The sequence below is a fragment of the Eulemur rufifrons genome, chromosome 2 (genome assembly GCF_041146395.1).
Source record: "Eulemur rufifrons isolate Redbay chromosome 2, OSU_ERuf_1, whole genome shotgun sequence".
NCBI classification, from domain to species: Eukaryota; Metazoa; Chordata; class Mammalia; order Primates; family Lemuridae; genus Eulemur; species Eulemur rufifrons.
The window spans coordinates 117907051-117922228 of NC_090984.1; the positions used below are offsets into that span (position 1 = coordinate 117907051).

At 42.8% G+C, this 15178-nt stretch overlaps 1 protein-coding gene and 1 non-coding gene across 2 annotated transcripts; one reads left to right on the forward strand and one right to left on the reverse strand.

Annotated features, from left to right (window-relative positions):
• Positions 1-3630: 3630 nt before the first annotated feature.
• LOC138381185 (small Cajal body-specific RNA 13) lies at positions 3631-3907 on the reverse strand. Its single transcript, XR_011233097.1, has one exon. It is a non-coding gene; the product is annotated as a small Cajal body-specific RNA 13 (non-coding RNA).
• A 1193-nt stretch (positions 3908-5100) lies between these two features.
• GLRX5 (glutaredoxin 5) lies at positions 5101-14813 on the forward strand. Its single transcript, XM_069465271.1, has 2 exons — positions 5101-5489; positions 14042-14813. The coding sequence occupies exons 1-2, from the start codon at positions 5189-5191 to the stop codon at positions 14218-14220; spliced, it is 480 nt and encodes a 159-aa protein (XP_069321372.1). The 5' UTR covers positions 5101-5188; the 3' UTR covers positions 14221-14813.
• Positions 14814-15178: the final 365 nt, after the last annotated feature.

Genomic DNA, 15178 nt, shown 5'->3' on the forward strand with positions numbered 1-15178 from the left:
ATGATTACCACTTCGTTCTTAATACCACTTTACAGGCGATTCAGGCTATTTTCCTTGGAATTAAATAAGGCTCACCATGGAACAAAGGCCAGCAGATGTGACTTCAAAGGCACATAGACAAGGAGCTCAGTCCCCAGTGAGAAAGCAGCATGGGGACGAGAGGACACAACTTTGAGAAGTGAAAGCTATGGCTTAGGGGTTTTTTTAATTGGATCTTTGGGTTGAAGTTGTCATTGTAATTTTATAAAGCATAAAAATCATCTCTGAATTCACTGTATACACATGCAGAGCTACCAAAGATAGCTGAAATACTTAATTTTCTGTAGGAATTGCTGGTGATGCTATGGTTCAGCGCAGGAAAACAAAAACTCCACGTGAAGGCAACAAAACTTACAGAGGTACACAAAGTGCTAATGTCTGTCAACAAGATGTTATAAATATGAAAGAGAACATAATTTGGAGACCAAAATGTCTGAGAACTGTTATCCTGGGGTTAATGTAAGGTTCAAATGAACTCATGTATATATAATATACAAAGGTTGTTTAAAGGATAAAAAAATACAAGATAATTACAAGGTATCATTTTGGGGTAAATATTTAGGAGCAGAGGGATAGAGTACAAATAGACCCCTTGTAACTCTGTAGCCCTTATATAAAGAAATCTTGAAATATGTATAACCTTTAGCAGACATCGAACACAGTTTTCAAAAATCCACGAAGGGGAAAATAGGTGGTATGGAAAAATTTGAAGAAAGTCAAAAAGAGCTCCAGAGTATTTAGTGATGTTTAGGACTGGAACCCAGGACCAAATCAGGCTGTTACACCATCGGGGCTTTTCATAAATAATCACCTATCTCCCACGGTCTATTCTAGACTAAACTAACCTGATCTACTGCACACCATTTCTCTTCACTCACCCAGTACTCTGAGGGCAGGCAAGGAGAGCAGGGCCTGCCTTCCTGCCTCTAGCCTGTCTCCAAGAAGTGGGCGCCAGCGATTAGCAAAGCTGAGGCCACTCCCATGGCCAGGGAAGTATTAATAAACCAGCTGCCTTGTCAGAGAGAGGCAGTCAAAATCCAAAAGGCATTTCTATCTCTGCATTAGGGATTCGAAAAATTCTCTTGGTGGGCTGGGTTTTGCCTTGCTTTCTCACACATTATATTATTTTTGGTATCATCAGGGAATCCAATTAATTCCAGGGCTGCAGTGATGATCTAAAATTACTGGATAATAACTAAGTGCACCAGAGAAAGGTTTCAGGTTCCAGCTGAAATTGATGGAACTCTGAGTTCAAAACACTATTTTAGCTCAGGAATGTTTGGTGACTCGGCCCCTTGTCCACCCAAGCAGCCACTTTTCTCTTAACATGACATTTGCAGAACACTCTCTGGCCAGCCCTGACAGACACTTCTCTATCACATGCTCTTGTACACAGAAATACACTCTCGTTTTCTAAGAAGTGGTCACTGCTGAATAAACAAGAATGCAGCACTGAGTAGGAACGTAAAGGAATGGAAACACTGACATGCTGAACGTTCAGGTCAAGTGTGATCTCAGGCTCAATAATCCAACGCTAGTTCTTCATGTGAGGCCGACAATGGAAGAACCTATCCCAGGTTTGTGCATTTTCACTCTGGATTCAATGGTGAATCTGCTTTGGGACAAGTGGGTAGAAAGGGTTTTACCAAATATAGTGAAGCCTTCCTTATCTATAAATAAGCACAGGGAAGAAAAACATTTTTAGGATGCCTGAGTCAGCACATTTACATGGAATGATTATTTAGTTTGGAATTTAATTGCATTTTGTGACCAAAATCCCAGGATTCTCGTAAGTTTCTGTGTACTTCCCATCCCCACCTCCCCATTAATGTCCACAGGCAGAGATCACAAACTGATATAGATCATTTACTTATGTGTTCAAATACTTAAAAATATTTGAGCATAGGTGCAAATTAATGACAACTGTTTATTTAAGAAGTATACTCTGTCATGTTTTCATTATAGGATTTCTAAAGAGAAATCTCAAAACCAAAATGCCAAATTATACACAAAAGTTTGATGCTTTGGAAGAAGTATTTTAAATACTGTTTTCTTTGCTTCTTAAAATCATTGATGCTTGGTGCTAATACTCCAGGAATGGCATTAAACCAAAAGCAGGAAAAAAAATCTGCTTAACATATACAATAAACATTTCACTGTGTTTTGGGTTGGGTTTTATTAAAAATTTAAATGTATTGTTTCAGTTTCTTCACTTTAGATACATGATTTGCTTCCCTGTTCTTGTTCATGCTATCAAAGACATCCCTCTCAGCTCCTTGAACTAGCACCAACATGCTTTCTCCTATCCTTAGCATTTCATATGCTGTATGTTCTTATACTCTACATAACATGGCAACTCCACTATAATTTTGAAAAACAGGCTTTATACTCTTCCTGCTCAAGGATTACCCTTAATGTTTAATGACAGTTGTATTTTCAACTTAATAAAACATGTAACAACTAAAAAAGACAACTGTGCTTCTGAAGCCAATATTATACATTAGGTAAGGGATGTGATACTCCCCATTACTGCTCTATGTCTCAGATCCTCAGAATACAAGTTTGCAAATTTTGCTCCCTATTGCAGGCAACACAAAAGCAGATTTAGACAGTTTAGAGTGGGCAACGTGAAAGCTGCCAGCATCAAAACGGAGCCACTTGTATTAAAAGAAAAACCTGACAAATAGACCTGGGAACGCCATGAAGAGAAGGGCTCTCGTGCATAAATCCCTGATAACAAAATCGATCACAGAAGACTCCACAAAAACTGGAAACTTGCACAAAGGCCATCATAACCTTACACAAAAAATATGCCTGCAAGGGCATCTACCCAGCAACTGCCTTTCCAACCTTGGCCTGGTGTCACCCTTATTACTGATCCTTGTAGCCAAGGATAATTACCTCAAGACTATTATGTAATCATCCTCATTTTTCCTTCAAAAACTTGTCTTCTTTTATGTCCCTGCATACAAACATAGTTTACTATGGCACACATTCTCCCATTGCAATGACTTTTCCTGTATAAATACCATTTACTTTTAGCCTGTGTATTATTAAGGTCAACAGCGAAAAACAACTTAGGTTTTCAGAGACAAATCACCAATATTTACTTAAAGACAAACAAAAAACGTATTACAATATAAGCATGAACAAAACGTCATTTTGGACAGAATTTAATAGATGCTCTATTGTTAAGTGCACCAGATGCTGGACTTCTGAAACAAGTTATGCTTCAGCATAACAGCATTTTCTATATATTTCTGTTCATGATGCTTGTTCCTCTGATTTACCTGGAATCAATGAATCTGAAAAAAAAAAAAGATTCTTTAAGCACCTGATCCATTTTCTGCCCCACATTAGAAAATTAGCAAGCACCAAAAACATTGATGGGTGTGAAAATATGACACCAAGGAACACTTCTGGGTAATGTCCTAAGTTTATATTACTAGTTTACTAGGCTCAAGTTTCAGGCCGAACCATTACTTGAAAGACTCACTCACTGAAATTGATTTTAAACGTGAGCACTCCCAAAGTACAAATGCTGGTCACCTCCAGCAACATTTAAAAAAATATTCAAGGTTTTTAAAAGTGATTTGTAGCAGTACTTAAAGTGTCCAACAGAAACCACTTCATCTGCTAAACAATATCTCGACTGCCAAGCTTCTCTTACTGTTGGTGAATAGATAATGACATGGCACAGTCATTATCACCGTGGCAACAGTACCTTAGAATTATCAGAGGAAAATTGCACATGGAACCGCTGGCTCTTGAGCAGGCATGCCTCAGCTTCCTCTGGGGTATGCTTTTTCTGCAAGTCTGGTGTGCTCCAGGGTAGGGCCAACCCTGTGCGGCTCCAAGACTACAGACTATACAGCAGTTCCACTGAGTCCTGCCCTCCTGAATCCATTCTTTCCACCAATATGAGCACCTACCACGTTCCAAGCACTGTCCTAGGCACTGAGGATACAGCAGTGAATAATGTGGAGCGCCTGGGAGAGAAGTCAACAAACAAGCGAGTAAATACAGTATATGTTAAACAATAACAAGTACAATGGAGAAGAGAGCAAGCAACTGGCCTACCGAAGCTTGCTTTCTCTCCTCTGTACTCCCACACTCGTTTGTATCTGCTTATTTCTCACGCTGATTCCAAACTTTGGGCACTAGGTCTCCCTGAAGATTCTGTGCCGGTACAATGCCTAGCACCCAGCACCTGCTTCGGAAACGTTTGTCACTGTTTAGTTCCCCATTCAACAAACTTTTCCGGACCCTTGGCCCAAGGGCTTCCATGGGCTGGGAGGCCAATGAGGCTCGAAACCCAGAAGAAATCACACAGGCACGAGCGCTTTACAAGACTTTAAAAGAGAAGTTGTTCTAGAGAGAGAATCGCGCGCCAGAGCTGGAGCCGCAGGGCCAGGCCAGAGCCTCAGCTCCCACGTGGACGGAGGGGCCGAGGGAAGGTTCTGGAAGCGAGATCACAGCCCTGGCGCTGGAGGCCCCAGGCAGGCCCCCGCTCCCCGTCACGACGGACCGCACTCGGCCGCGGCCCTCCGGGGGCACCGGGGACGCTCACCTAGGCAGGCAGAGGGGGACGTCAGATTGCCCTACTCCCACCACCTCCGGGGATGCTCACATCACGCGCCAGCCAACCGGGTTGCCATGGCAATCCAGCAGCTGCCGACACGGAACCGGAACCTTTATCTGGACGTGACCCCTTCCCGGCGTTCCGCGAAGCGGGTGAGACCCCGCCCAGCGCCTTTCTCAGGCGTCCCGGAGTATCCCAGCTGGCCCCGTCGGCTCTCGGGAGGAAAGTGGTCTTCCCCTTGGTTTTGCCTCTCGTTGCCCTACGAGCGTGACCCTGATAGACATCCACTTTCTCCAATCAACTGACAAAACGGTTGCTCGCAGCCAATTGTAAGGCGTTAGGATGCAGCTCAGGCATAAGGACCACCTCCCATCTGGCGGGCGGGACGAGCAACAGGATTGGTAGAATTGAGTAATTGCGGGTCAGTGTTGCCCAATCACGGAAAGCAGGCCGGAGGCGGTCCAATCAGGGCTTCCGGGGGCGGGGCGGGCTGCAGTCGGGCTTGGGAGGGAGTGGGGTTGCGAGCCGAGGTCCGAGTCGATCGAGGGCTCCGGCGAGCGTTCGGGAATGAGCGGGTCCCTCGGCCGAGCGGCGGCGGCTCTGCTCCGCTGGGGGCGCGGCGCGGGTGGCGGCAGCGGCGTCCTACGGAGTCCGGGCGTGCGGACGGCGGGTTCGGGCGCGGGCGGCGGCGGTTCGGCGGAGCAGCTGGACGCGCTGGTGAAAAAGGACAAGGTGGTGGTCTTCCTCAAGGGCACGCCGGAGCAGCCCCAGTGCGGCTTCAGCAACGCCGTGGTGCAGATCCTGCGGCTGCACGGCGTCCGCGACTACGCGGCCTACAACGTGCTGGACGACCCCGAGCTCCGACAAGGTCAGGCTTGCCGGCGGCGGGGGGTGGGGATGGCCGGCGGAGGCCGCTGTGCCTGTCAGGGGTCCACCGCCCCCGGGACCGGGAGGGTAGCTGCGCGAGGCTGAGGGGTTTCTCCGCACCGGGCCGAAGGTCAGGGGCTCGGCCACGCCGGGTTGGGGGTTGGGGCTCTATCGATAAGGGTCTATCTGGGGGTTCCAACGGGATCAGGCCGGGGAGCGCTATTCTGGATCAGAGTCTGGGGTGAAGATCTGAATCGGGGGTGACTTGAATTAAGTCTTAAGGGTCTGAGGCTTTGGTACTGTTGCCAGCTTGGGCAGTGGGGTAAGTTCTGGGGGTTCACTGATCCTTACTTTGAGCTGAAATAGGCGTTTCAGGGTGATTTGTCTTGGGCTGGGTCCGAGGAAGGCGATCGTCAGCCTCACTCCCCGCTCTGTAGGGCTGGGAAATGGGGCAAAGAGGGAACTCATAATAAGTGCCCACTGTAAGGTAGGCACTTTGGGGGACACTTTGAGGAGATTGGAAGCTATTGGCCTGTTTCGTGGATAAGGCACTGATGCTGTTGGTGTTGGGAAGGGGGCGGAGGTTGCCTTTATCTGAGGCTAGTGAGGTCAGAGGCTGGCCTTTCTTGGTTCAAGGCACAGGCTGTCAGGGACCATCCTCTGTATTGCTACAAGGAAAGGGTTGGTGCTACAGTTGACTGGTCTTAGTTGGGATCTAGTGCTCTGGGGGAAAAGGGATGACATTGGCTTTTACGTGCTCAAACGCAGGGTTGACTGTGTGGGGGCTAGGACTTCGAGAGACTTGTGGGAAGAAGCAGCAGCAATGACTCCTGCGCCCGAGACTAACTCACTCCCTCAATCTCGGAGCCACGGAAGGCTTGTGACTTTTCACTGGCCCCAGGCAAGGAGGGAAGACCCTGACAGCTAATTAGCATCTTTTCCAGACACCTTACCTGCATTCTCCCATTTTTATCTGAGTGGGGGAAGAGGAAGAGGCCAGGCACATGGGCCTGCTCCTTGGCAAGGGTTGGTCAGGGTTGGCAGAGAACTGGAAAGGTTGTACCTTGTCCTTTTGGCTTAGGGTACCCCTGCATTCAAGTTAGAGCCTTTAAATGACTTAGTCTCCCACATGTCCCTGGCCTACTACTCTTGTTTAGTCACAATGTGCTAAAAGGAGGTACCAGGTTCTATGTTAGAATGGACTGGTATTCTACATTTGAGATTACTAATCATAGTCATTTCTTACATTAATGAGACAAGCTGGTGTTGTGGAAAAGCTTTGGGTTGGAATCCTCTTCTTTGGCAAACACAAGTCACTTAACTGCATTTTCCTTTTCCATAAAATGAGGATAATGAGATCCAACTTAGCACAATTTTTGTGAGGAAGAAAGTCAAAATGATAGAAAGTGCTTATTATCTTGCCTGATACAGAAAGCACCCAGATAAATGGTAGCTATTTTATTATTAGCACTTATGGCTTTCAAATGTATTTTTTCCCAAGTTATCTAATCCTTAAAAATTCTTGGTGATACCTGATCCTATATTTGCTGTAGGCGATAGTTTCGGTGGGTGGAACCTAGGAGGCCTGTTAAGTGGAGGAGTAGAGAAGGCAGATTAACATTACCAGGTATATATAATATTACCATGTATTATTCTCATGACCCTTTTGTCTTCCTAGAATTCTACCAGTTGCTAGGCTCTGGGTTTTATCATGTACGGGGGATCTGTAGTCTTCATTCAGAGGCAGCTTCTCCGCTTAAAAGATAAGAGTAACTGTTTTGCGGTCTTTTAACTGGGGCCTTGCAACATGTCCCCATACATTGCCAATATGGCGTTAGTAAAAAGTTGTGTTGTTGTCTTGCTTCTTATAAAGTTTTGAGGGTCTTTGGTTTGTGAATTTATGTTCTTCCCTTTAGTTTAATCAGAGATGGGATATATTGACATATAGCTAATAAACTGAAAGTAGGAGCAGAAGTAAGAATGTGTGCTGATAGCATTTATATTTCTGTCTTCCAGCTTATACATCTGGCTTCTGAACTTATGTTCTTAATACAGTGAGACTGGGGCAGGGTAGAATAAGCGTGTTTCCATAATGGGGATTATTTTAGCTAGGGTACTAAGACTCTTCATCTCTTTGCTCTCTGCACCTTTGAGTTTACCAAGAGAGATTCACAGCCTGTCTGATGCTGCTTTTGTCAGCCAAACATATGTCTTTGTACCTTGCCCAGACCCAAGGTCACTGCTAGTAACACGGTCAGAGCTCCTGCAAAATTGGCCTTTTCTTTTTTCTGGTTCCAGAGAGGGCCGAGCTTTACAAGGGCCCAAGCCTGAGGAAGTTTGGGGAACTATTTCCTAGTTCTAGGGCCTGGGTTCCAAGGAGTGTGATACAGAGAGGTCTTGAGACTGTGACCCAAGGAACAAAGGTGACTGTGAGGCAGCAATGGGCTCTGGCCTTCTTATTCCTCTCCTTTTTATCTGGAACACACACAGAAGACAGCCACAAAGAGATCAGGCTCCAGTAGACTGACAGCACTGTTTCCTAACCCTGGTCTTAATAAAGAATATCCTTTATATTCAAATATAAATATAATTATATAACATGCTCAAAGAAGAAACTTGGAAAACATCAGAAAATATGGAGAAAATGAAAATCACCTGTAATTCCACATAAAGTATTGTTAACCTTTGAATCTGCTTCCTAATATTTTTTAAAACACATAATGAGATTGTGCTTGTCTATACATGATATTTTGCCTCCTGACAGCAAGGGACAGGTCTTACGCAACTGCCTGTGGTGCCCTGTGTACTGCTTGCGCAAAGCAAGCTTTCAATGTATGTTTTAATGAATAAATAAATGCTTCTTTTACTTATCATATTGCAAAAGCCTCTTCCCTGATCTTAAAAAGTATTGTAAACACTCGTAAATTTCTGCTGATTTAGATCACCATTGTATTTCTTGCACCTGGAACAAGTGTCTGATTGAACGGGGCCTCAAATATTTATTGAATAAATAATTATCCTATTGTTGAATGTTTATTAAGCATTTGAAAATATGCTCAACTTTTGCAGTATCAGGGAATTAGTTGGATAACAAATTGTGTGTGATCAGTACTCAGTCAAGTTCATGGTGAACAGAGCCTAAGACTGAGCTGCTTCACTCCTAGGTGTATATAGTCTAGAGGGGGGAGCTGCAGAGGATGGTAAGGGAGTAGGGGCTGGAGAGTAAGCACATCAGGCTTTGTGGGCTGTGTGGTCTTTGTTGTATCAACTCTGCTGTTAGAGCCTGAAATCAATTATGGACAATACATATATGAATGAACATGGCTGAGTTCCAGTAAAACTTTATTTACAGAAACAGGAAATAGACTGGATTTGGCCTGAAGCCCATAGTTTGTCACCCTGTGGTTCAGAGAGACTGACTCCTGCATATGTGTGTTATTTTATATATATATATATATATATATATATACACACACACACACAATATATATATATATATATAATATATATATATATATATATAGATGTTCATTTTAGCATTGCTTGCAATAATGAGAAACTGACAAGACAGGATCTTGGTCTATTATTAATAGTGGCAGACTGAATAAGCCAACTGAATAAACTGTAGTTTAGTCATATGATGGAAAACTAAATTATGTTTAAAATGAACTAGGTCTAATATATTTAACATGGCTAAATCTCAGAAATACAATGTTTAGTCAAAAAACAAGTTGCAAAAAGGTAATTATAGCATAATGGTATTTGTGTATATACATCTAAGAGATGTAAAACAGTCCCATATACTGCAGATACAGGTGCAGTGTTTGTGTAGCTCGTGGTTAGGAGAGACAGATGGTAGCCGCAGGGTGGATACTACCTCTATTGAGGGAGTCAGGTAGCATGTGGATTTTTGTACTTCTAGAAACCTAGATGCAAATGCTGGTTCCACCACATGCTAACATTGTGACTTTGGGTAAGTTATTTAGTTTCTCTGAGCCTTAGTTTCTCATCTGTAAAGCAGGGATACTTATACCTACCTTCTGGGATTTTTGTAAGGATTAAACAAGATTAATTATGTAAAACACTTAAGAGTAGGAAGCTCAGTAACCCTCAGCTCTGTAGATGGTATTTTTATTCCCGTATGGCATACTCAATTGGTATTTTTCCTGCATTCTTTCCATATGCTCTTTTGGTTGCATATTTTTCTGAAAAAAGCATTCCTGTGAAGGGTGGGTGGTAGATGACATTGACATGGCGAAAATGTTCACATTGCACCTGGCGCTATGCTAGGAGCTTAATTCATTTCGCCAATTATATCTCATTTCATCTTTATAACAAATCTGTGGGGCATAGAAGTGTTACTCCCATTTTACAGATGAGGAAACTGAGGGTAAGGAATTAATAGGTTTATCTGAGGCTACCTGTGTAGGCTAGCAAGTCAGGTCTGCTTACCCATGTGCCTGTGCCTTGCCCACTCTGGGAAGCCAAACTGTGCTTCAGGTTTCCATGGTTTCAGCTCAGATGATCTCATGTAGTCCTAAAGCCATTCTCTAGGGAAGATGAAGAAAATGTGACTCCTGGAGGTGATGTGACTTGCCCAAGGTCACAGAGCCTAGTAAGGAAGAGACAGAGTTGGAATTAATCTGCATCAGACTGCGAAGCTCCTGTAGTGAAATACTTCCAGGAAAAAACGAAACTACGATTATGGTGCTCTTACGGTTTACTGTCCAAACCAGGAGCGAAGTCCAGTGCTCTGAAATGTGAAGGATTTTGAAAGGTACCTTCTGAAAGTTCTGGAAGGGAATTTTCAAGTATATTTTCTCTATTCTTGCTGGCTTGATACTTTGGATTATTAATTTTTTTTTTTTTTTTTTTTTGGTAGAGCAGTAGATGTGTATGGACTAATTTCATAAGACTTCCTCCTAATTCCAATTCCTAGTGTTACTCTGTTTTTGCAGTCGACATTTTCTGTCCCAAATTGAATCACTGTCACGTATGAAATATGATTACCAGTAAAATCCATTTTGGGGTATGATTTTCTAATTTTCAAGAGTTACTCTCTGATTCTGAGTTATTTCAGGTGATATTTTTAAGAACTACCACTGCATATTACAGTTTTTAAAAACTAAAATATAAGAGAAATTAACCACTGGATTCATTTTAATATTCAACTTACGAAAAGTGGTCTTTTATTATTAGAAGTTTCTCAGCTGGCGTGGGGGCTCACGCCTGTAATTCCAGCACTTCTGAGGTGGGAAGATCACTTGAGGCCAGGAGTTTGAGACCAGCCTGGGCAACATAGCAAAACCCCGTCTGCAAAACATAAAAAAAATTATACGGGCATAGTGATGTGCACCTGTAGTTCCAGCTACTCTGGAGGCTGAGGCAGGAGGATCACTTGAGCCCAAGAGTTCGAGGCTGCAGTGAGCTATGATTGAACCACTGTACTCCAGGCTGGACAAAAGAATGAGACCCTATCTCTAAAAATAAAAAAATAAAAAGTTTCTCACTTCACTCTATAGGAAGCAATTGGATATTTCCTTAAATATTTAAACTTCAAGTCAGATTTCCTAAAAATGGAAAATAGCATTGTTTTTAAGAAGGATGTTAAAGTTTTGCCTTGACATCAGCTGTTAATCTAGAAATATAAGAAGTAGGTAAGTTTAATTTTGATGAATTGTCAGTTAGTGGGCACCTTGGATACTGTTGAGAAAATGCTGCCATTCACTCTTGAGGTGGAGTTCTTCTGAGTTCTTGAAACGTAAGTCATTAGGGAAGACAGCCCTGGGCAGAGAGGTTTGGAAGCGGTTAGTCTTACTCGCACATGTCTATGTGTGTTGAGTGTTCAGGATGTTCCGGAAACCCATCTGGTCTGAAACCCACCTGTTTGGTGGTAAGCGTTCTGGTGCCCTTCTCTGATGGTCTGCCACGGCGTAAAGCCTAGTGAATGAGACAGGCCCAGTGCTTTGATTGAATGTGATACTATAAAAATGATTGATGAAAAGCAATTCATTCTTTTACTCAGCAAAGATTTTACTTAAAAAAAAATTGTACCTTTTAGGATTAAACGTGGTTTTGAGTGGCCCTCAGGTGGCAAATTTATTTTCATTTTTGATGTGTTTCAAAAATCATAGGCACCCATCCAGAGAAATCAGTAAAAATTGATTGTCATGGAAAGCTTCACATAGTATATGGGTTTTTTTTTTTTTTTTTTTTTTAGACAGAATCTCACTTTGTTGTCCGGGCTAGAGAGCCATGGCATCATCCTAGCTCACAGCAACCTCAAACTCCTGGGCTTAAGCGATCCTTCTGCCTCAGCCTTCTGAGTAGCTGGGACTACAGGCATGCGCCACCATGTCCAGCTAATTTTTTCTATATATATTTTTAGTTGTCCAGATAATTTCTTTCTATTTTTAATAGAGGTGGGGTCTCACTCTTGCTCAGGCTGGTCTCGAACTCCTGACCTCCAGCAATCCTCCTGCCTTGGCCTCCCAGAGGGCTACGATTACAGGTGTGACCCACCGCGCCCGACCCCACATGGTATATTACTAACTGAAAAAAAAAATATGCACACAAGTGGCTTACTGGTATAAAAGGTATTTAAGAAAGTTTAGGAGAATTAAAAGCAGCTCATGTTTACTTTAAGCATTTCTTAATTCCCACACCCTGCTCTCAGTCAACATAAAGGCAAAAGATTTGTAACTGGCATTATTGTAAAAAGTACGTTCTGACAGACTGTATTTGAGGAGAGTTTGAAACTAACCAAAACCACACAACTTATATGCTAAGTAATTGTTTTTGTTTACCTAGCACCCAACATCAGAATGACGAAAAACTTGAATTCATCAGGGTATTTTAGTAGATTTAGATATTTGGTATTATAAAGATGTTTTGGTGTTTAATGGAATTTACCCTTTATTGGTGACCACCAAACCTCTATCTGATTTTGTTCCCTAACACCCAGAGTGGCCTGTAAGATTGTAACCATTTGTTAATAAGTGAAGTCTGGAGGAGACAGATAAAGCTCAAGGGCTTTCTCCAGGGCTGTCATTTAGAGCAAAGTCACTGTTTTTTTTAGAAGGCCGTAACTTTTAAAAGAAAAATACATTGTATCTTGGGACTGTTATTTTTGATATAACTCAAATTGGTAATTTTATTTGGAAAATAAATGTTTGATAATAAATGATGCGACGTCAGGAACAAGTTTTTGTATTTTTAGTTTGTCTACATAAATATCAGCATTTGACTGATTTTTAAATTTGTATAATATAGTATTTTGCTTGAAGAATCTGTTGGCTTTTCTGTTTTGTTTATCTTCATGCTTATTTGGGCCACTTGAAAATATTTATCTTTATAAATATGGAAAAATCACATATATGTAACTCTAGGAATTAAGTGCCATCCTTTGACCATCTCTGTTTTTTAACATGCCCAACACAGACTTTCTATCAGCCTAATGTTTTTGAAAGTACATTCATTTCAGCGTACAAGTAGGAAAAAAGTGATGGAAAGGAATGTGTGTTAAAAAGGAGTAATCGTTTATGTCTCAAGATTGAAGGCGCATTGCTTTCCTACTGTCTTGTCATAACCATCTTGTGGCCCAGAATTGAACAGAACAGTCGCACGCTGCACTGTCACAGAGCGTGCCTCATCTCTTCTGTGTCCTCAAAGCCAAATTTTTTTGCACATGGAACTGATCACATACACGCTGGTTGGTTTCTTGTTTGCTGTGAGCTCTTGAGAGCAGAGCAGGTCTCACCCCCAGGCCCGGGACATGGACCTTGAGGAGCCTTGGCCTGTTCTTTCCTTAGACTTGTCTGTCACTTTGGGTTGAGCCAAATCACTTGCCCCACAGAGAGCCATCAAGGTAGCTGCGTAGGATGGAAGCTGGCTGTCCGTAGCCACAGGACAGGGATTTTTCTCTGAGTAAAAGTAACTATTAAAGATTAAAAAATTAACAACTCCACGTCTTGGGCCTAAGTAACTGGGAGTATGCACCAACCTAGACAAGTTTGAGAAGCGCATGGGTGGGATTGCCTGGTTTGGCAGTGAGTTAACCATAATGGATCCATGTTAAGTAGTCCATTGGGAAGGGAAGTTGGTTGTGACATTTCTTCAGGTTTAGCTTTACTGAAAGCATGACTGGCAGATGTGTGGAGAATTATGGCTTTGTGTATCTTACGTGATTTATGTTAACCAGTCTGGTTCTCCGCCATTAATCCAGTGTCGATGATGTGTCAGGGATTTCACTAAGAGCTTTACCTACCTGATGCTCACAAAAACCTTGTAAGATGAGGGTGGAAACAAAGGATGGAGGACACATAACTTGTCTGAAGTCTTAAAGTTTGTAATTGTAAGAGCTAAGGTTTTAGCTCTGGTCTGTATGACTCTAAAGCTCATGCTCTTAGTAGCAAACAGTGTTCTACAAGAATTGGGGAAGCAAGGGAGGGACAGTGGGTGTTCTGCTAGGAGTGGGTAAAAGTCATATTTTGCCATGAAAGGTTCAGCTTTGACCACTGAAATAACACTTGAATAAATGTTCTTTCCCCGTAGGCATTAAAGACTATTCCAACTGGCCCACCATCCCGCAAGTGTACCTCAACGGCGAGTTTGTGGGGGGCTGTGACATTCTTCTGCAGATGCACCAGAATGGGGACCTGGTGGAAGAACTGAAAAAGCTGGGGATCCACTCCGCCCTTTTAGATGAAAAGAAAGACCAAGACTCAAAGTGAGGGCGCCCGCGTCCTCTGAGCAGAGGGGGCCGTGCGTGCCAGAGACTCACTGCCAGAAAAGCCTTACCGATTTTGGTTTTCACTATTGAGACAACTGTTTGCACTGATTATTCCAGTTTGTAAGCAGTTGGGTGAATTTAGTTTGTCTGGTGTATGGTCTAAGAATATTCTATTGTGAACTTGATTGCAACCAGTGCACTGTAATAATTCAATGTTGTATTATGATATTGCTGTACACAAAATTTGTTCTTACGTTGTCATTTATTCTTTGCCTCATTCAGGAGTTGAAGTAGGAGCTTTTGAATCATTAGGATTCATGACTCCTCTGCAAATGTGTCAGTCTACAAAGAGAATATATCCCCCCAATTTTTTGGAACTTCTTCTGTTAAGGAAAATGGTGGGCAAAGAAGAAACTGTGATAACTAGGGTGTTGTTTTTTTAAAATAAACTGCCAACACAGGGGTCCCATGCGTGCATGGGTTGTTAATTCTGAAGTGAATATGTCTGTAAGAATTTTTAGTGACTGCGTGTGACCTTTGGTTTTTTTTTTTTTTTAATTAATGCTTTTCTATTAAATTTGCCACAAGAATTGACCTGAAGCTATGCTCCACTTTCTCTAGGGGAAGCCTGAGTCAGCAGTCCAGTTGAAGGCATGTGTGGCTGGAGGGAAGTGGAGGTGGCTGGTGGGGAAGTTGGAGGCATGGATGAGTCCAGAAGAGGCGGCTCTTCCTGCCTATCTTTGTTTTTTCATTTTTTTTTTTTTTTTTTAAATGAAGAGGGGGTGAGGAGGGGCATTCAGTTTCCTTTTTTTTTGAGACAGAGTCTCACTTTGTTGCCCTGGGTAGAGTGCCATGGCGTCATCATAGCTCACAGCAACCTCAAACTCCTGGGCTCAAGCTCCTCCTGCCTCAGCCTCCTGAGTAGCTGGAACTACAGGCGTGTGCCATGACGCCTGGCT

What these genes read in the sequence shown, in the direction of transcription:
- GLRX5 (XM_069465271.1), top strand. Translation starts at nt 5,189, where the DNA reads ATGAGCGGGTCCCTCGGCCGAGCGGCGGCGGCTCTGCTCCGCTGGGGG. An exon ending in CGACCCCGAGCTCCGACAAG is followed by an intron (nt 5,490 to 14,041) that starts GTCAGGCTTGCC and finishes CTTTCCCCGTAG; the next exon opens with GCATTAAAGACTATTCCAAC.